General features: G+C 36.3%; 1 protein-coding gene across 33 annotated transcripts in view; it reads right to left on the reverse strand.

Annotated features, from left to right (window-relative positions):
* The window catches only part of rimbp2b (RIMS binding protein 2b), a 170,588-nt gene that overhangs the window by 88,678 nt on the left and 60,295 nt on the right, over window positions 1-21,615 (reverse strand). For 31 of the 33 annotated variants that reach the window (XR_007931375.1, XR_007931374.1, XM_051903912.1 and 28 more), the window contains exons 3-4: window positions 21,412-21,477; window positions 6,657-6,740 (exon numbers count right to left, since the gene is read on the reverse strand). Coding sequence is in view for 31 of the 33 variants with exons in the window: in XM_051903912.1 (XP_051759872.1) it covers window positions 6,657-6,740; window positions 21,412-21,477 (150 nt within the window). In the remaining 2 variants the exon portion in view is untranslated. The remainder of the gene's footprint in view (window positions 1-6,656; window positions 6,741-21,411; window positions 21,478-21,615) is intronic. The other 2 variants (XM_051903908.1, XM_051903919.1) reach the window with 1 other exon arrangement.

Consider the following 21,615-nt stretch of genomic DNA (forward strand, 5'->3'; position numbering starts at 1 on the left):
TTTTATATAACATCTGTTTAACTTATATGTTTAACTGTTTAACTTATAACATGAAAGTAAGGTTAATAATTTAACTTAGAGAACAAAATTTTCAGTTTTACTCAAATTAGGGTGATGCAAAAATGAGTACACCCCACTGAAAGTCTCTGGAGCAAAGCTACAATTTAGACTACAAATGTCTAATTTAACAAGAATTCAAGCACAGGTGAGTCTAATTATTCATTACACAGGTGTCCAGCAGACAGTTGACTATAAAAGGGTGTTAAAACCCCTTCCCATTTCATGCTGTCAGCAATGGCACCACATGGAAGAGAAATGTCATAAGACCTGAGAAAGAAAATTCTTTACACCAGAAGGCTACAAGAAGATCAGCAAAGCTTTACTTATCAGTCAGAATACTGTAGCAAAAGTGGTACAAAAATTTAAAAAAGATGGAACTGTAACCATCTCACAGAGACATCCAGGACGTCCACGGAAGTCGGCATGCAAGTTCACTGCAGCTATCTAAAGAAGTAGAAAGCCAAACTGGGGTGACTATTTCCCGTGACACAATGTGGCGTACACTGTAGAGGAATGGCATGCATGGGTGCCGTCCACGAAAGAAGCCTCTCCTAAAGCCCAGGCACAAAAAAGCCCGCCTAGAGTTTGCCAGGGCCCATGCTGACAAAGATGAAGACTACTGGGACTCTATACTCTGGAGTGATGAGACCAAGATAAATGTTTTTTGAAACTGATGGCTTCAAAACTGTATGGCATCGCAAAGGTGAGGAATACAAAGAAAAATGCATGGTGCCTACAGTGAAACATGGTGGTGGCAGTGTCCTTATGTAGGGCTCCATGAGTGCTGCTGGTGTCAGGGAGCTGCATTTCATTGATGGCATCATGAATTCACAGATGTACTGCTCTATACTGAAAGAGAAGATGCTACCATCACTCCGTGCCCTTGGTCGTCGTGCACTTTTCCAACATGACAATGATCCTAAACACACATCTAAGGCCACTGTTGGATTTCAGAAGAAGAACAGGGTGAAAGTGATTCAGTGGATCCTTATCTGAACCCAATCGAACACCTATGGGGAATTCTGAAGAGACAAGTTGAGCATCACTCTCCATCCAGCATCCAGTCTCTAAAAGAGGTCATTCTTGAAGAATGGAAAAAGATAGATGTTGCAAAATGTCACCAACTTGTTCATTCCATGCCTAGAAGACTTGGTGCTGTCATTAAAAATCATGGAGGCCATACAAAGTACTAGACATAGTAGTTTTTGTTGTGGGGTGTACTCATTTTTGCATCACTCTAATTTGAGTAAAACTGAAAAATGTGTAATCTAAGTTAAATTATTGTCAACATTTTGGAAATTGATTTTGTGTTCATTGAGATATTGTTTAAAATGTTACTTTTTAAAGGGGGTGTACTCATTTACGCTGAGCACTGTAACAGTATATGCAGATAACATTGTATAAATCATCATAATATAGCCTTTTTAATCATATCAACAAGTGATTCAAGTAACTGACAGAACTGACCTTTACACAACAAAGATACAGATAGATACCTGATGTCTTGTTTTTTGCCAAGTGTTTTTTTTTTTTTTTTAATTTTCACATTTATCTTCCTTAAACGGGTTCTAAGTTCTAAATATGTTAATTTTAGATCAGATGGAAGTGAAGGAGCAAAGACACAAACTAAATGAAGTAAAGAAACACTGTGACTTCAAAACTCAAGGAACAAAAGCCAAGAAGCTGCACACCTGCTCACAGTGTGGAAAGAGTTTCCAAAGTAAAGGAAACCTTAATATACACAGGACAATTCACACTGGAGAGAAACCGTATACATGCACTCAGTGTGGAAAGAGTTTCAGACAAAAAGGAAACCTTAATATACACATGGCAATTCACACTGGAGAAAAACCGTATACATGCACTCAGTGTGGAAGAAGTTTCCAAAATAAAGGAAACCTTAACATACACATGACAATTCACACTGGAGAGAAACCGTATAAATGCACTCAGTGTGAAAAGAGTTTCAGACAAAAAAGAGGCCTTAATGTACACATGACAATTCACACTGGAGAGAAACCGTATACATGTACTCAGTGTGGAAAGAGTCTCCAAAATAAAGGAAACCTTAATAAACACATGACAATTCACACTGGAGAGAAACCGTATACATGCACTCACTGTGGTAAAGATTTTAATGTGTCATCAAGTATAAAACGACACCTGAGAATTCATTCAGATGAGAGGCCTTATGTGTGCTCTTTCTGTGGAAAGAGTTTTTCACAGCTGTATCATTGTAAACAGCACCAGAAAACACATAATGAAACAGAGATAAACTAGAGAGAAGCCGTGCTACTGTACTCAGTGCGGGAAGAGTTTGAAACATCGGAAAAGCCTTCTCACTCATCTTAAAAAATATTGCAAGTGAGCAACATTTGTTTCACCAGTTAACAGTGTAAATGAAGTCGTTGTGTTTTTATTTTCTGTCAGGCTGGATTGTGTGCTTAGCAGGTCTTACTTGAATAAGATATTTATGTCATTTACTTATTAAGTGTACTATATTGTGTTCTAATTTTTTGAGAAATAAAACAAAAACAGCATCTTTGTCTTGACTGGTCTATTAAATACATCCTGTTTGTGTTTAGTTTCATTTTCATAGACTTTTAGTTTGTTTTGCTTCAGTTACCTGTTTTTGTTGTTCTAGTTTCCCACCAGTCATTAGTTGTCATGGACTATCACCTGTCTGCATTTAGTTTATTATCATTGTGTATTTAAGTTCCTCTTTATTCTCTGTTCATTTGTCCGTTCTTGTCAACATTTAAGTGAAGTTTGGTTAATTTAATCTTCTGCCTGTTTCTGTATTTTGAGTTATATGAGTGGAATACAGGGAAGCAAGAAGTTATAGAATTGTTTGAAATTCGGCAGATCAACAGCCTTGAGCAAACCATCAGTTTCTTAGTTCTAACACACCCTTCTTTAAAAGGGGTAGGGATACTTATACTTGTATACTTATACTGTATCAAGTAATGAGACTAAAATTGATGCTTGAATGTCTCGCCCATTTGAATAAATCTGTCCTGATGCAATTTGTTGAGGCTCCTGTTGATCTTTGCTGAAGTTGTCTTGATGAGAGCGAACCAGTTGGAGTCTTTGGTGAATGGAAAGACAAGGCCACAGCCTGGCACAAACTTAGGGGTCCTTAGAAGACTTCTAGCTCAGAGTCTCAGATCTTCACATCAGATTTTCTCAGAATCAGCCTGTGATCTTGTGATCAGTGATCTTTTAAAGATGTCACACCCTCAGGAGGTGAGTGAGCCAACAGGTTGTTGTTCCTTTTGGATTTTTTTAAAAACCTACTTTTGCAAACTAGTCCTAGGTTTTTGGCCTGATCATAACCAAACCAGTGCAGTATCATTCTCAGGAGTCTGATTGTCAATAATTATCAAAAAAGCTGAAATTTCGATTCACGGTCTCTAAGGACTGCCAAAAAGTTCAAAGTGGACGGAACCACTTACTAAAATGGCTATAACTCATGAATGGAATGAAATATTTTCACCAAACTCGGCATACCTATGTAAGAGCTCATTCTGTGGTCGCGTGAAAAAGGATGCGGCGACTGGCCACTTTGTGGTGCTATAACAGGAAAAAATGGCAATAACTACTTCACTGTTAGTCCAATTGAATTGAAAATTGGCATGCAGTGTCTTTGTCCAAGGTGCCATGATTGTCTATGAGCACACATTGACGTATCTCAAAAAACATGTCCGCCATCGGCCAATGAATTTTGAGCAGCTATCAGACAAGGTTAACGGAGGCCGATCGGAACGAAACTTGCTGGGAAGGTTGGACTCACGGCCCTAGAGGCCTGTGAGAAATGCGAAATAAATTGGCAAAATAAATCCCCCCTCCCCCCCTTCGTGTTTTCCACATACGTAAAGGATTGTGTATTGCCCGATTTTTCGCACACGCCCACGTACCACATTCGTACCACGTGGTAGAACTCCTCATTCTGAGCAACTTTGCCTCTAGGACCTCCACTGTCCATCGAATTGTTCGTTAAATATTGATTGATTGAAAAACCAACTTTGGTAAACTGGTCCTAGGTTCTTGGATCAACCTCGATAACTGTTAAAAAGCTTTAATAACCATATATTTCCTATGGTAAAATGCATGTATTGGCTGTAAATGGTCTTTTCCATCTATGATCGAGATGGTTACAGGCTTGCTAATTAAAACATATGACCTTTTTACGCATGTGCTTAAAGGCCTTAAAGCGCTTGAACCCTGATAATATATATATATATATATATATATATATTTTTTTTTTTTTTTTTTTTTTTTCCTCCCATTTTTTTTACAGTGTATATTTACAACCTAGTGGTGTCAGGCAAAAAAGCTGACTGCATTTACACCTTAGTGTCGTGCTGGAGTTGTTGCTATGCTTGGAAAAAAGAGGAAAACACTGAACCGTTTGTATTCCATAATATCTCAGGATCTTCCATCTGGAACGGAGTGAAAAATGCTGATGTTTCAGGTGTAGTTCACTCATTATTGGTGGAGGCCTGGCAGCTGTAGAAGTATAGATGAATGTTCTGCCAATCCACAGCAAACAATGTTTAATAAAGAAGGAAAAAGACTTCTATCAGGCCTTGCCAATGTTTGTGTGTGTATAGACCTGTCAGGAGATTAAACTCAGTGTTTTTCCAGTCATTACTGTGAAAATGGAGCTCCTGTGGCAAACAGAGAGCCTAGCTTTTTAAATGAGGACATAAAGGCTTATTTTGTTTTCAAATAGAGTAAATTATAATCATTAAAATCTACTCCAAACCATAAGAGAAAACATTTAGTACTGTTAGAATATATATACATTACAGCACCATTCCAAATTTTGGGGTCAGTGAACTTCTTTTTAGAAAAAATTAATACTTTTATTCAGTAAGGATTCATTAAATTGATCAAAAGCTTATAACACATGCTAAATAATTCTATATAAATAAAAAAAGTAAAATGTAATTATTAAAAAAGAGGATCAATATTTTAATGTGACAATCTATATTAACAGAATTAATATTTAAATAGCGATGCACTTGTCCCTTGAGTTTACAGCACATGATACAAGAGCTCATATTCAATTAATTCCATAAACGACCAATAACCAGGAATCAAATGTGAAACTTAGGGCATGACCCATTTAAAAAGTCTTCCTCAGCTCTAAAAAGCCCCAGCAAAGCCTCTCTCATGTGTAATGGATGAAAAGTCTTTCCCGAACGCTGAGGTGAGAGGAATACAGAAGAAGAGAGAGGCTCTTTAAAAGAGCTTCCCTGGCAGTCAGGGACGATTAGTCTCTGTACATACGCACGCACTCTTTATCTCTCTCACTCTCACTCATCTTCCTCTCTCTCTCTTTTCCCCTCTCTTGTGCTTGCTTTTTTGTCCTTCTGCTTGCTTTGTTTCCCCTGACAGTGGACCTTGGAGTCAGCTCTCCATGTCTGGTATATGTGGGAACAGTGAGAAAGACTGGGAGAGAGCGGAAAAGAGAGAAAACGCCCTTGAGAGTGATGAGTAGGTATGAACTTGTGTGTGTGTGTGTGTGTGTGTGTGTGTGTTTGTAAAACAAACAGCATTTCCAAAATTCATGTGCTTCATCCAGGCAAATGTCAGCATCTGTGTTCACCAGCACCTGTGTTGTCCCAAAAACTGTCCCCCTGGATCAAAATGTATCATGCCAATCAAAATGCAGTCTAATTATGATACTAAAGCACACAGTTCTCATGGGTGGGCTGGCAGAAGTGGGCCACTTCCCACAAGGTTGGCGGTTTGATCCCTTGTGCAATCCTACATTGCCTACCAAATGTTTTGATATTGAGCAAATGCTTCATAACATTACATGTGCTCTGGTCAGAGTTAAACGTAATGTAAACACCATGCTGATATCTGTCTATAAAAAGCTCCCAAAACCATTTAGATGAAAACAAAATAAGCAATGACAAACATCACTGACAAGAAAGCCAACATGTTGACCAAACGGACAACCGAAAGTGCAGCAAAGTCCTTGCTTTTTGGGAATAAAAGACCATGTAGTATTTAATCTAGCTCTCATGATTCAAAACCTTTCACAGTCCACCCACAGCATTTATGAGCTGCAAAAATATGTCATTCAGACATTCTGCATAAAGTGGTGATAAATTTCATAAATGGTTCACATTCCTAATGGACCTAACAACAAACCTGCAACCCAGGAGCATGATACTTCATATTTAAGCGTTCACATTTGTCTCATCACTGACAGTTACCAAATAAAATGTCCAATTTTCACAGAAAATGACAAGCAGTTGCTTTGTCACTACAAATCACTGACGGTGTAATTATCCATCGCAGTATTTTACTATTGTTACTATGGTTTCTCCATTTGATCTGAATTACACACATAATTGTGCTCATGTGGCCACGGTATATACAATGCAAGATTTTAATTTTTAATTTGTTGTGGGTACTGTAGGCCCCTAAAATAGTTTAGCCCCATTACGGCCCCTTATGAATCACAACTACAAAAGCAGTATGGTGGAAGACTAACAGTAAATATCTCAGAAGGGCCTCAATATGACACCCAGCATGTGAGACCCTCTCATAAGATGTGAACTTGTAAAGGCTCTCACCAGAGTTTGACATGACTGGCTCTTTTTCTTCACCTCCTCCTCAAGGACTTCACACTCCTTTCTTTTCCTGCTGATCTCAGTCTCCTGAGGGAGGAAAGAAAATAAATACTGTTAGATGGATAGATGGATTCAATTTGCTGTTAGAGTAGATGTGGCCTAATGCAAACTAGAGAGGCTGGATGCGGCATAACACACAATCTGTGTATGTATATATGCATGTGTACGTGTGCACGTGTCCATGTAGGCAATAGTACCACATTTTCTGAGCCAGCAGGCACCGTATACATCATGGATCTATAAATAGCAACCATTTGCTATAGCACAATGTTGCAATGCCACCAGTGAGAAGTCTAAAAGTCACTATAAATACAAATCCACGAAAAGAAAAACAAACGCACACAGAGTTCTAATGCACATACATAGTCATGAAAAATGCACACACTCGATGTAAAAAACATGCTCATATCTGTCTATAAAAGTTTCCAAAACCATTTAGATGAAAAAAAAAAAAAAATGAAAAGAAGCCAAACAGCCAAACAAAAGACAGTACATTATCTAAAATAAAATAAAATAATTTGGTCTGGTTATTAATCTAATTATATTTATTATATGAATTATAATTATATTTATATATTAATTATATTTATATATCATTTCATATATATATATATATATATATATATTTCTCTTTATCTTCACTGTACATGCAGCTGAAGTGACCCGTGTTCTGTTGGCATGTCAGCATTGTTCAGACCTCAGCCTGAACAACATACAAGACTGATGAGTCTCCACTGCTGATGTCATTTCCTAATTAGACCCCACTGTGATACGCACACATACATGAACACACATTATGAGACTGTTTCAGCATTCTGTCTCATAATACACTGTTTCTGCCAATGGCTAAATGACTTTATTGGTCTTTAGGGAGGTAAGTGTATCGTGGGGCTGTATGTGGGATTGTGTAGATATATACGTGTGTGGGCTACAGATGGTCATCTCATGCTCATAATGGGTGTATCAGTCTCAAGAGAGGCTGACATAAGCTGTGTGTGAGTGAGTGTTTGTGTGCATGCAGGTATTAGTGAATGGCAACATCCATCCTGCTGAGTGACACCTGGGATGGGGAGATAGAAGACCCAATTTCAATAATAAACGAATATCCATGAGGATGAATGGATGGTTAGATGGATGGATGCATGGATTAATGGATGGAAAAAACTGTTACAGAGATACTAGCTATTCAACCCTTTACTGGTTCATAACACAAGTGTAGGTGTTAAAAACAGCCGTGACATTAGCCAGCCTGACCTTTTTTGTTGAACAAAATAATGGATATAATTAAAAAAAAAAAAAAAAAAAAATATATATATATATATATATATATATATATATATATATATATATATATATATATATATACACACAATGTATATGACATTGTATAAGATTTACAGTACACAAAAATATATTTATATTTAACATACATACCTGTAATAAACATATTTGTATATATTGCAAATGAACTTACTATGAAAATTGCAATTTAACTGCATTAATAAAGTTTATGGTGATGTGTAGAGTTTCTGTAAGTATTTGGCATAATAGTCGGGATGCGTAACCTATTAATTGTTAAAAAGCCTCATTATTTGATTGCCATTAATGTGGTATATATATACATATATACACACACACACACAGGTATATGTATGTATGTATGTGTGTATATATATATATATATATATTTCTTTTTTTTTGTACAGAATGTGTGGTCATTCCTAGACCATTATATTATTACAGTGAAGTCATCAGATATAAAAATACCCCTCTGAATGATATTTTTTTGAATCCACATTCATGGATCAGAAACTGCAAACAGATACTGTGGGCTAAAGACAACCGGCTCTTCAAATATAATCCTTTAGAAACAGAGTACAAATGATTCATGGGACATGTACATCATTATTTTCTGTTGGCCAGAGATCCAGGTCATCTCCTTACATACAGATTACAAGTCTCTGCAACCCTAAAAAAACAATTTCCAGATGGCTTCCACAACTTCCAGTTCTATGTTCGTTTTTGATGGTACATTTGGAAGCACTTCTTTATCTTTATACACACACACAACCAAGATTGTTCATGACTTTGAAAGTATCTGCTACATTTATTGGGTTAAAATAACTGTTTTCTATTTTAATATATTTTAAAATGTAATTTATAACTGATGGCAAAGCTGAATTTTCAGCAGTGTCACATGATTACATGATCCAGTGTCACATGATCCTTCAGAAATCATTTTAATATGTTGATATTTAATATGTTCTTATTATTATCAATGTTGAAAATCTGCACAAAGTTGTGCTGCTTAATATTTTGTGAAAACCATTATACATTTTTTGTCTTTTCTGTCATTTTAGATCAGTTTAATGCAGTATAAAGGTATTATTTCCAAAAAATAAACACTTACAAACCCCAGACTTTGAATGGCATGTATGAATATATTATCCTAAATTATATATGTAAATAAATATATAAATATATATATTTAGAGGAAAATAGTGTCAGCTTGAGTCAGTTCAGTTCAGTTCAGTGTTGATTTAATTATCAGTTATTAATTTAGTGCATTTATATATATTCATAATATTGTTGAATAGTAGGTGTCCCCAACTAAGCAAGCCAGAGGCGACAGTGGCAAGGAACCCAAACTGAATGAATTATATATCACCTAGAAAGCACGCAAAGATCACTCCATCCATCTCAAGTCATCACAACCTCACAAAGATCCACTATAATCAATATAGCTGACTGCACAGTGAATCTCTTATTTAGCCTACATAATGTCAACACTTTGTTTGTCATAAGTTAACTTATAGCGAGAGGATTTGCGAGCATGCAGAACTCAGAACTGGACAAAAACTACAGAGTTTTGAGTAGTGAGTGGATTCTAACTTAAACACGTCTGATTGGTCATTGCGCTCAAGAAATCAACATGTATGTTTGTGATTGGCTACATTTGTTTAATGCTGCAAAACACATTGTAAATAGAAACCTTTGATGCTTTCAAGAGCGCAAACACAAAATCTGTTCCGCCAATATGCTATTATTACGGGGGAAAAAACTGATCCTAGACCAGCAGTTACAGGTAGCTCTTCCCTCTATAGCAATAAGAAACAGCAGCAGTCAGTGGTTTGGGTGAGAAAATTCCAAGCTAGTTTTTAGTTTAATTCCAAGTCCGTGGCCAGTGGAAGACTAAGCCTCTGCCTATGCCTACACTCATATATGTAAGAAGCCCCTGCGTATCTATATATCACTGCGTATCACTGATCTATATAAATGACTTACTGACTTATAATGACTTATTTAAATTGATCAGTGACATGGACCCTTTTCACGGACTGTGATGACGCGTTTCCACAGTTATCAACATCGCAAATATAGTTTTTCACATTTTCTTTCTCTTTTCTTTTTTTTTTAATTTAACACATTTATAATTTTATACTTTGTGTTATATCACCTTGGCAGTAAATTACAAAAAAGGAATTAACGCTGCTGAGAGGGTGTTTATAATACAACGTCTGTGGGAGTGGAGGCAAATTTGACATCTTTCTCTCTTCTGACTGCTGTAATCAATCTCTCTATATTTTTCCCTATTTTGGAAAGTCATGGAAACACCATCACAGATATTTTCTTGTGCTATTGGAGAAGAGTTCTTATTATAAATTATATTTGCTGTTGCCTATTTTTGCACCACTATAGAGGTTTACCCAACTATGTTGACTTCTTATGTGAAAAGGGTCCATTTATTCATTAACATTCCCCCTATCCAGTGCAGTGTGGTGAAGTGAAATGATCGGTTACAAGACTTGTTTTTCTGTATCTCTATCTGTGTACTTGTATCTCTTAGTATGTCATAGTCTAGCGTGTTCAGAGTGTATTTGTGAAGTTACATAACATGACTTGGCACTGTGGGTCTGTAATATGCCAGAGAGTAATGGCTGTATCATTCTGCAGTTTGCCACTGCATGCTCTTGTTTAGCAGAGCACAGACTTATGTAATATAGATTGGCAGCATAGATCTGGGGCGTGCCAGTGTTTAATGGCTGTTATAGAGCAGTGGGTTGTTTCCGACATGGTGGTAAGTGTTAGTCTGAATATTTAACATATCATCAGCAGCCATTTGTTTTAAAGCGCAGCACTGATGTTCATTTAAAACCCTCCGGCCTCGCATTCAGCTAGGCTACAGACACGGTACATCGATACCGCACACGCTGAGATTAAATGGACGGAGGGAGAAACCCGTTCAGTATGGTGATCTATCAGGCTTAATCAGCCTTTTATATAATGCCTTCACACTGATGCTTTATCCATCTCATCTTCTCATGCTGTGTAACACTGTTCAAAGCTGTGCAACCATCTGGAAACTAGAGTTAATTGGTACTCAGGTACAGCTCAATTTTTGACCCATTATGAAAATGCATATGGTTTTTGTTTAACATAAGAACTTATTTTGTACTGTAGCAGGACCATAGTAGCCACAGGTAAAACACCGGATGGACACTCACTAACAATCTAAACCTATCAATCCACCAATCTACCAATCGAAACTAAAAACGAAATGTTTCAGAAGACTTCAGACAACTAGAGAGAATCTACGTGGCAGAATATCCACTGACTGCCAAACAGTTAATAAAACGTATACTACAGGGCTGTTGAATGCTCGAATCATATTGGTTGACCAACATTCTAAGGTGTGCAATTATTTTCAGGGAAACGCATGGCTAAAGTAGTTCTAGGCAGGTCTTGACCGCATTGCAGTTCCATATCACTTCAAAAAATGTTTTCAGTTATTTCAATAGGTCCTTACAGCCTACAACCGCAAAAGAAACAAAACCCACAACGACACCGACTAAGCAAATAAATACAGTAAACAATAGGATGAAAACGACAAATTATTGTCATTGTTTTTGCCACAAAATACGTTTTATTGTGTCCTGAAAGCACATACTCTTTCCCGCTCTGTCTCTCTCTTTCAAACGTACACACGTACTGAGTACAAGAGTAAGAGTGTTAACCGTAATTTGAATAATTGATTCCGGGCTGTTGAATTCTTAGAAAATAATGCACACCCGAGGTGTAACGACCTCCAGAGAAGGGTTAGCACCGCTTTTGCGGTGTTATACAAATATTATTTGGCTTTAATATTTGTAATACAAATATTAAAGCCAAAAAATATGTATCAATGCAACTTTTATAAAGTAAACTTTCACTAAATTTTTTTCCGCCAGAAAAAATAGTCCCTGACCGTGAACAGCAACAGAAGTTACATTATTACGCCATTAGATGGCGGCAAAGACTGTCTTTATAAATGTCAGTCAGTAGTGAAGACTTTTACACTGAAAAGACGCAAGACGCAACTGACAAATGCTTTGACTAGCGCTGTCAGTCACGGGAAAACCCCTTAACTGTTAAAAGGACAAGATAATACATCGGACATTTAAACAGATTTTATTATGAACATAGGACTGACCTGAAGGAAAATGCTAAATCTGAATGCAGGTAATAAACTCGCTCACTCGATCTCTTTCTCACAATACTCTTCTAGCTCTCCATAATACAGTAAGCTTCAATGAACAATATCAACTGAGAACAAACAGTTTACGTTGCTAATCAGTAATCAAAATTTAATTCTCTCTGTCTGGTTATTAGAAATTAGTCAACATCTTCGTATTGTTGTAAACATCTTAATATTGTTGTAAACCAACATGAGAGCCAGTATACAGCACCCCAGAGACAACACACCTGCAGTTGTATTGCTTGATTTGTCCATTTAGAGTGAAGCGAACTGACTCACAGCTAAAGGACAGGTCACTGACACTATATTACCACCTCACACACGGTAATAGCAAGGTCAGTGGTTAAATTCCCACGACAGGCTTTACACACACATCCCTGTGTATTTGGTATTTATGAGGATATGGAGAGAGCAAAAAAGACATATGAAGAAAATGTACCAGTTTGATTCAAATCAAAACTCTTCAATTTGTCATACTGCCGTGTATAGTATACTCAATCCCACTATGTTCAATCCCGCTCATTTCCATACTCAATGTAATACAAACTACACAAATCTACTTTTTCGTGCACACACAAGTGAGATCACACATGCCCTCATAACCATGAGTCTGTTCAGCATGTCTGCCGGCTGCTGTCCAGACACACTCTAATCCTTCTCTCAGCTGCTACCGATCACAGATCATTGGAAAAGGCCGAATTAATTACATAACATCAATGTCTGTGAGAGCTCGATGCTCGAGGGCTGCTTCACTCAACACTAGACACAGTCTGACTCATTACAGGGGGGCAAACATGTACCATAGTGATGAAAATAAGTGCATGTATGCTCACCACACACACAACATAAAAGTACACAATGAGTAGTAATGCTATTTAATATATCTTATAGATGCATTCACAAAGACCATTAATAAGATCACACAAAAGAGCCAACAAAGAGAGTGTATGTTGCTGTGTACAAAACTGTCCCCAAAAGTGAGCTAAATCAGACAAAACCTCTCTTTGGGGACAATCGGAGATGTCCTCAATTAGAAAATCAATTCATATATAAGGCAAATACTATTTTTTCTAAAAAGGAAAGGCTTTTTAGGGTACAGTGAGGGTTTTTCTAGTGTATATCCGTTTTTTAACTCTAAGACCCCCCCATTGTCCACAACAATATTCAAACACAATATGACTTTTCATGTTGTTTGTGGTTTAATGGATAAGGATTAAGAAAAGTATTTTTAAAAATATTTTTACTCTCAATTTCCAGATGATAAAATATGTAAGAGCTTGGCATAACTAGAAAAATGTATATTCATTATAAAAATTATCTTGTAGTTAAAAGTTGTTTTAGCTTACATGACTTTTCAAATTCTAGAAATCAAACTTTTAAAATTAGACTACCTCATATATCAAGGTTTTTACAAACAGTGGAATTATAATTAGCTTTATATAAAAACAATATAAGTTATAGCATGTCTTCATTTAAACATGCTGTTCTCTACACATGAACAATGTCATTTCCACACAGCAAAGACAGCATGAATCATTTTCAATTAAGGTTATATTTAGGGCTGTCACTTTTAGTAATCGAGTAATCAGTCGATTATTTTGATGATTAATCATGTAATCTGAATTTTTTTGGGTGATAATAAAAATAGACCTATGTGAACAATAGCCTTAAAAATGACTTAAAAGAAAAAATACAGTAGAAAACAAACCGTAAAATGACTTAAAATACATATATAATAACAATGAGGCATTAATAATTGGTTTAAATAAAGTATCAAAAGCAAGTAATCATATGGTTTTATTGAACAACACTGTTAAAATACATAATGTAATATACATACTATAAAACATAATCAACTTGCACATTATGTATTATTAAAAATGCCTGCAGTGGGTGCAAACGGCCTGATGATTGTTGTTGTTACACTTTACAGCATGATCAAATTCTTGTTTAATATTGGCCAAACAACATTTAATTCAAATGTCCACTTAATCTTTAATATTTGGCCACTTATTTGAGATAGAAAAGCTAAAGCAAGGGTTTAAACTTTCATTTTGAAATTGCAATGAACAACAATTTGCATATTTAGAAACATATTGATGTATTCACCTGTGTTGGCGCAGGTTTACAAGTGATTTACATTAAAAATCTGGTGAAATGGCACACAGTGAGTTTCCAGATGAACGTTATAAGCAACCCAAACTCACAGAATATGCAGAGATGGAGTTTGTAAACCGAGCTGCTGAGACGCATGTAAATGATAACAGTGCAATACTTCGTTATGAAACACAAAGCACGCCAGACTTTATGCATTCCCAAATGCACATTATTGGGAACCCAAACAAACAGCACATGCAGAGACTGAGTTCGTGCGGAGCAGCATTTACTGTGAATGGAACCAATCAATACAAATAAACAAATGCCTGAAATCCTGTTTTTCACCACTAAGATTGTGATTCTGCTTCATTTTTAAAATTGTTACTTCGAAAAGAATGTTTTTTATGTCACAACTGACCTGTTCCTTGACAACTAAAAAAACACACAGAGTGATGGTCCAGTTTCTGGCTATGTTTAAAACCTAATGCAACATTCTCACATAGCATCAACAGAAAGGAAGCCATCGGGGCAGTCACACTTTATTTTGATGGTCCACTTTAGACATTCTACTAAGTAACTTGTCAACTACATGTCAACTAACTCTCATTAGAGTATTAGTAGACTGTTAGGTTAGGGTTAGTTGTTAGGGTTCGGGTATGAATAAGTTGACTTATATTGAGCAGAATGTCTGTTGGGGACCATCAAATTAAAGTGTTAGCAGATATTAAAGGTGCAATATGTAATATTTTCTGTCCGCTAGAGGTCGCTAGAGGCCTATTCAAAACAAAGGCATAGCTTGATGACGCCAAGTTTGAGCGCGGAATCTTGGGACATGTGGTCTTCACCTCAACGGCTGGTGGAAAAGAATTGGGATAGGACTCGGGAAGAAATCATGTTCATGGATGAGATTATTAACGTTACTGTAGTATGAAGCAGAGCAGGACCGAGTGTTGTGGGAGCTGAACAAGGCCGCTGGAGTGATTGCACAACACACGCCTCACGAGCAGCGGAACTTTTATTATGCCACAGTCGCCGGCGCCGCTTCCGCTTTTCCGGTCATGAGTATGAGGTACAGGTAACACAGCTCTGTTTATCATATTAGATACATTTGAGTGTGTGGAAAATGATGTTATGACGTTACACTTGTTGCACACTGCAGTAAGAGAGATCAATTTTAGAATATCATTAATAAATGCTGGGTGGCTTGTGTTGATAAATGGCATGCAATTAATTTTAAAACATATTGTATGATGGAGAAGATGCTGTATTACTGTTACTAAAAATAAAGTTGCATCTGATTATGCTATATTAGCCACTTCACAAAACAGTGTTTTTCTCTGAGGCATGGTAAAGCATGGTACTCACAAAAAAAGAAAATTAGATTTAAGCAATAAGACTAAATGTGTTGAGCTATATAACAATAATTAGTTTTCTGTCTAAAAATATATCAAAACAGTTGTTCCCTTGCCTATTAAAACATGTAAATATTAAAGCGTCTTTGGTGTTTCCATGGTTTCTACAAAATAAACCGGAAAACCGAGGGTAACGCAGGTATGACGCAATTGACAGGCGACTCCTCACACATCCCAGAGCCTTGGTTAAAATTGCAATTTTCTCACGATTTACAAATAGTTGCAAACATTTGGGATATTGTAAGTACTCAAGTGAAATAAACCATCGAAATAAAGTGTTACTATCGGTGCACATCAGAATCCAATGTACACATAACATCTTTTGTACTAAAATCCACCCATGTGGTCATTTCTGCTTAATATATCTTATGCTTGAAGTTTGCTATTTCTATTATATTTTTACAAAAAATATGCACTGGAGTTACTAAATATTCTATAAAGCTCAACTGAATTTGTTACATTTGTAACTTTAGAAGCCAATCATAGGACGTACCTTCCTTTCCGCTACTGACTGACTTGGCATGACTTGGCATGCTTTCAGACACAACCTTTCTCTCTGATCCTAAATGAAGACAGGTGCTTCTCCCAGGGAGCTAAAAAGCTCTTGATCTCATCTGAACAGGCCTAACATATTCACACACACATAATGATCCCTGTCGAACATCCACTCAAACTTATTCATCCAAAAGCCAAACTAAATTGTTTTTAGTTCTGGTACAAAACAATTCAGATAAATTAGCCTCAACTGGCCTTCACAAAGAAGCAAAAACTGTTTTCAACATTTTCAAAATTTCAAACACTGTAATGTTTCCAAACTTTTGACAGGTACTGTATTTGAACAATTTGAGTGTGGGGGTAAACTAAACAAATCCCTATAATGTGAGAACTAATTTACATTCTTCTTTGCAGCATTAGCAGATACCTTCACAAAGAACTGCTACCAAAACAGAACATTAACAGCAAAAAATGAGTGATGTCTACAGGACAATTTGACACTGAATTTAGTATCTCTATCAAACACAACCGGCTTTCCTTCTGGGATTATAAAGATGAAGAGTGTGTGGGCTGAGATTTGAGCATGTTAGTGACTCAAAGGGGCTTGAGCTTTGCTTTGAGTTTAACAGAGGAACACAAAGACAGACCAGGCCAATTAAAGTAATGTAGTGGAACATACACACAGCACATCACAACTGAAACTACCAACAGTCTCTCTCTCTCTCTCTCTCTCTCTCTCTCTCTCTCTCTCTCTCTCTTTCTCGCACACAGTGAGTAAGAAAAGTGCTGAGGAGGCACCCCTGCAGAGACTCGGTGGATAACAAATTGCTTTATTTTCTTCTCTGCACACAGATTGGACTGCAGGCGCTGTACAGTTCAAAACAGCCTCTCCTTCACTTCACTCAGCACACATACACATATGTTCTCCCTCTCCACTGCTAATATTTGGTCACTTCTACTTAAAAGAATCTTCATCATCAATCTGTGGTTGGTAATAATAAACAATATATGTTGCAATAGCTTGCAATAGCTCAAACACAGCACAGGGATGCTTTATTTGAAACTTTGAACTAAAGTAAACCGTCATTAATAAAATAAGAACAAATTAACAAATTGCAAATTGCAGCACAAATAAATACAATAGAATAAAGAGGCAAATGAAATAAGCTAGAGTAGAATTCAGAAATTAAAGTAATCAAATGTAAAATAGCATTGGACAGTCTTCATTATAAAAATTAAATACAGATTAATGCTTACAATTAAAGTTATAAAAGTTATTCTGTCAAGAGCAGTGAGTGATTTTCTCTTTGTTTTTTGTTCTTTGATTAACATGACAGACAGCAGCAGGAATATTAGGCTGCTGTCACTTTAAGAGCTTATGTACATATATAATATATATGATTACATGCGATTCCTTTTTCAACTATTTACATTCCAAAACTGACTGGTCACCCAAATACTCACCAAGAGGGGCATTTTGACATAATTTTGTGTGTATTTGACCGTTTAAGCGCAACAGGCACGAAAAAGAGCACAATTTGATGCTCGCAAGCTGTTTGAGAGGTGGCTTTATGTGCACGCCATATACTGTAGATCAGTGGTGCACAGCTTTTGTTGTGAGCGCGAAACCTGCAGGAATGAGTAAAAATTATGCGCAATATTGTAACATCAAAGCTATTCATCTGAAGCGAACGAGACGAGTGAATGTGAGGAGGCATGGTATCGGTATATCGATACTGCCGAAAAGAAGTCCTGGAATTGTTCCAGATATTTCAGTATCGATACGTTAGGCCTGGGCGATAAAACAGGTATCGATATTTATCGACGGTATGCCTTCATCGATAACGATAGAAAAAATGTTCGATATAACTCTCGATATACTTTCACTTTTAAATGCATTACAATGTAAACAGACATTAAGTTCTGTTGCATGAACAACTCTCAAGCTCGCGCCATCCCTGGATCACAAACGAGTGACACAAACAAGTTGCTGTAAAGTTCAGTTGCGCAATCGCCACGTGAAATCAGAACACACAAACACATGAAAATGAGTGCTGTACCTATTGGCGACGAGGAGATTGTGAATAAAAACGGACATATCAGCTCATCAGTGTGGCAGTTTCATGGTTTCCTTACGTCTTACAGTTGATCTACTTCAAAGTTCGTCTTGAGAGAGCAGTTGTCATGTAGGTATTAACAGCTGCACAGTGTTTTCAATCACACAGTATCTTTATTTCTGTTACAAATATTCAAATTATCACAGAAGTACTGAGATAAAAGTTTATAGTTCAGATATAAATAGTAATGTCTATGTTATCGATCAAAAATAAAGAAAGAAACTTGGCGCTGAAAATGACGCATTTATCGATTACATTGTTTCACCACTAGGTGGCGACAAGTGACTGGTTAAAAAATGCATTTACAGATGTATAACAGATTCAGTCAAATACACTGATTCATCCAGTAATGAAACAAGAGTATTTATGAGTGAGTCATTAAATCATACACAGATTTTTAAAAAAATAATTAATTCAAATGAATTTAAAATTTTAAAATAGACTGCAGCAATTAATATTTTGTCAGAACCTCTGGTAAAGTACATGTTATTTTGTTTAGTTGTCATTCAGAATCATGATCTCAGTTTGAAACAAACAAAAAAAGTGTTTCTCATTTTATCCAGAATTGTGCAGCTCTAAGTTTCTTTAACACTTATTTATTTAATCTTCATATAAAATATAAGAAAGTATAAATATATTTTATTTTGTTTTGTTTTAAAATAATTTGTTGTTTGCTTTAATTAAAAATGCATTGATTAAATTCAAACTTTCTTTTTTTTGTACTGGTCTTTTTATAAAAAAAAGTTATAAAAAAATGTTCAATAATTATCGATACCGGTCAATATGAAATATTACATCGTGATAAATTTTTTAGCTGTATCACCCAGCCCTACAATACGTATTGAAATATTGTTATTTTTGACAACACTACACCAGACCCATATCTCAGACATTTTTTACATTTCAGCCAGGATGTATTAAATTAATCATTAACATTTTTAATAAATTTCTAATTTTGATACATTTTTAATTTTGATAAACTGACAGTTACATTGTTCTTTTGAACTTTCTATTCATCAAAGAATACTGAAAAATTTTGAGTCAAGTTCTCTTCCGTGTCTTCTAGCACTTTATTGGCATTCTTCTGTCACGAAAGACAATGGAGTCTGCGCCTTGGGGTCACTAGACATTTTGTTGAGTTACAGAGCCTGCTGTGACTGTACAGCCCGATGCTTGAAAGACATATTCTGTTGCAATTACTGCAAGTGAAGATGCTTGTCTCTGTGGATGTTGGGTCTGTTCTCTGTCATCTGCGCTCTCTCTTATCTAACCACTGGTGCACTCTACTCTTTTTGCTTATTTTGATGCCTAGTTTGACAGTGAGGCTCCATCTATCTCCTCCTAAGTTTGCTGTACAGCAGGTCTTTGGGCATTCGGCCGGTGTTCATGCGGCTGACATGATGTTCCAGCGCAGACATCTCTGGGTGAGCAAAGCAAACTTGCTAGGTATTCCCGCCTGTACGAGAACATGTCTTCTAGTGCTTAAATAGACAAATACACAAAAAATTATGTCAAAATATCCCTGACAAAACAGTCAGTTTTGTCTTCACTGAATGTAAACAGTTGGGAAAGAAAATATGTGTAACAGTACATTGGATCTGTGCATTCGGTCTTAGGGTGTACTCACACTAGGCACAGTTGCCTTGTACCGTGCCCTGGTGCGACTGACCCCCTCCCCGCTCCCCCGCTGGCCTGCACTCATATTGCACTTACCGTTCCAGGCAGGAGCACGCTTACATAATTTACAATCCAACTTTTTGTTTTGAAGAAAACAGGAAGAAAAGCGCTTTCATTAATAGACTGCCTAATAGATTCATCATTTATGCCATGCAGTGATTTTCACTTGATTGTGCTGCACGTATCAAAAGATTATTACAGAGGCAGCTGACTTTGATGGAGGAATTTGCAGCTTTATTCACAAACTACAATTCATGTTCACCAATAAGGTGAGAACAAGACCCATTATGAACCTATATATACTCAAATTAATTGAATCATTTATAGAAGGTGTTTGCTGTTGTAATGATGACAGTAGCGCACACAAGAGTAGTAGCTGTTTGGTGGTCCGACACGGTTAGTGATCACACTACATGCATACCGAGCCGGCGTTCTGACGCAAAACTGTGAAGCGCTGCACTGTGTTTACTATGTCAACAGTGTAGGAGACTGACATGGAAGAGAAGAAATTGTTAAATAAAGTCGTTGTTTTTGTTTTGTTTTTACGCACAAAATGTATTTTCGCCGTTTCATAACATTAAGGTTGAACCACTGTAGTCACATGGAATATTTTAAAGATGTCTTTACTACCTTTCTGAGCCTTGAAAGTGGTAATAATGTTGCAGTCTACCGGAGGCCAGAAAGCTCTCGGATTTCATCAAAAATATCTTAATTTGTGTTCCGAAGATGAACGAACGTCTTATGGGTTTGGAACAACATGAGGGAGTACTTAATGACAGAATTTTCATTTTTGGGTGAACTAACCCTTTAAAGTGACAGCAGCCTAATATTCCTACTGCCATCTGTCATTAATGATAATCAAACAACAAAAAAGAGAAATCAATCACTGATCTTGACTCAATAACTTTTGTAACTTTAATAAGGATTATATAGTGTTATCTTACATTTGATTAAATTTGATTGCAATTTCTGTACCTGAACTTTGTTCAGTTGTATTTATTGTTAATTTGTTATGAAATTTATATTAGTTAGTCTAGTTGTTTTTGCTGTGGTATTTTTGTTAAAAATGTTGTTGATGAAAGTTCTTTGTAAGAATTCTTTAGGCTGCTGATTTCTGTTCATGGTATCCAGCTGCAACAGAATGTTTTGCAAAAAGGCAATAAATGTTTGATATCTAAATGTTTGACTTTTTATTTATTTTATTTTTTACCTTATTGGAATTGAAACTGGGAATCGATAAGAATCGGAACTTCTAAAATTCAAACGATACCCAACCCTATTGATAATAATAAGAAATGTTTCTTGAGCAGCAATTCAGCATATTACAATGATTTTGGTGAGCATAAGAGATTTCGTGCAAAAACATTTAAAAAAATCTTACTGACCCCAAACTTCTGAGTGGTACGGTTCTCACCCTCATGTTGTTCCAAACATGTCTGACATTCTTTCTTCTGTGGAACCCAAAAGAAGACATTATGAAGAATGTTTCAACTGTTTTGTTGAAAACAAAATCGGACCCCACTCACATTGTAAGAACAACAACAAAAAAATACTTTCTCAAAATATAGCCTAATGTTTAACATAAGACA

Source organism: Ctenopharyngodon idella, chromosome 8 (genome assembly GCF_019924925.1).
Source record: "Ctenopharyngodon idella isolate HZGC_01 chromosome 8, HZGC01, whole genome shotgun sequence".
In the NCBI taxonomy this organism is placed as follows: Eukaryota; Metazoa; Chordata; class Actinopteri; order Cypriniformes; family Xenocyprididae; genus Ctenopharyngodon; species Ctenopharyngodon idella.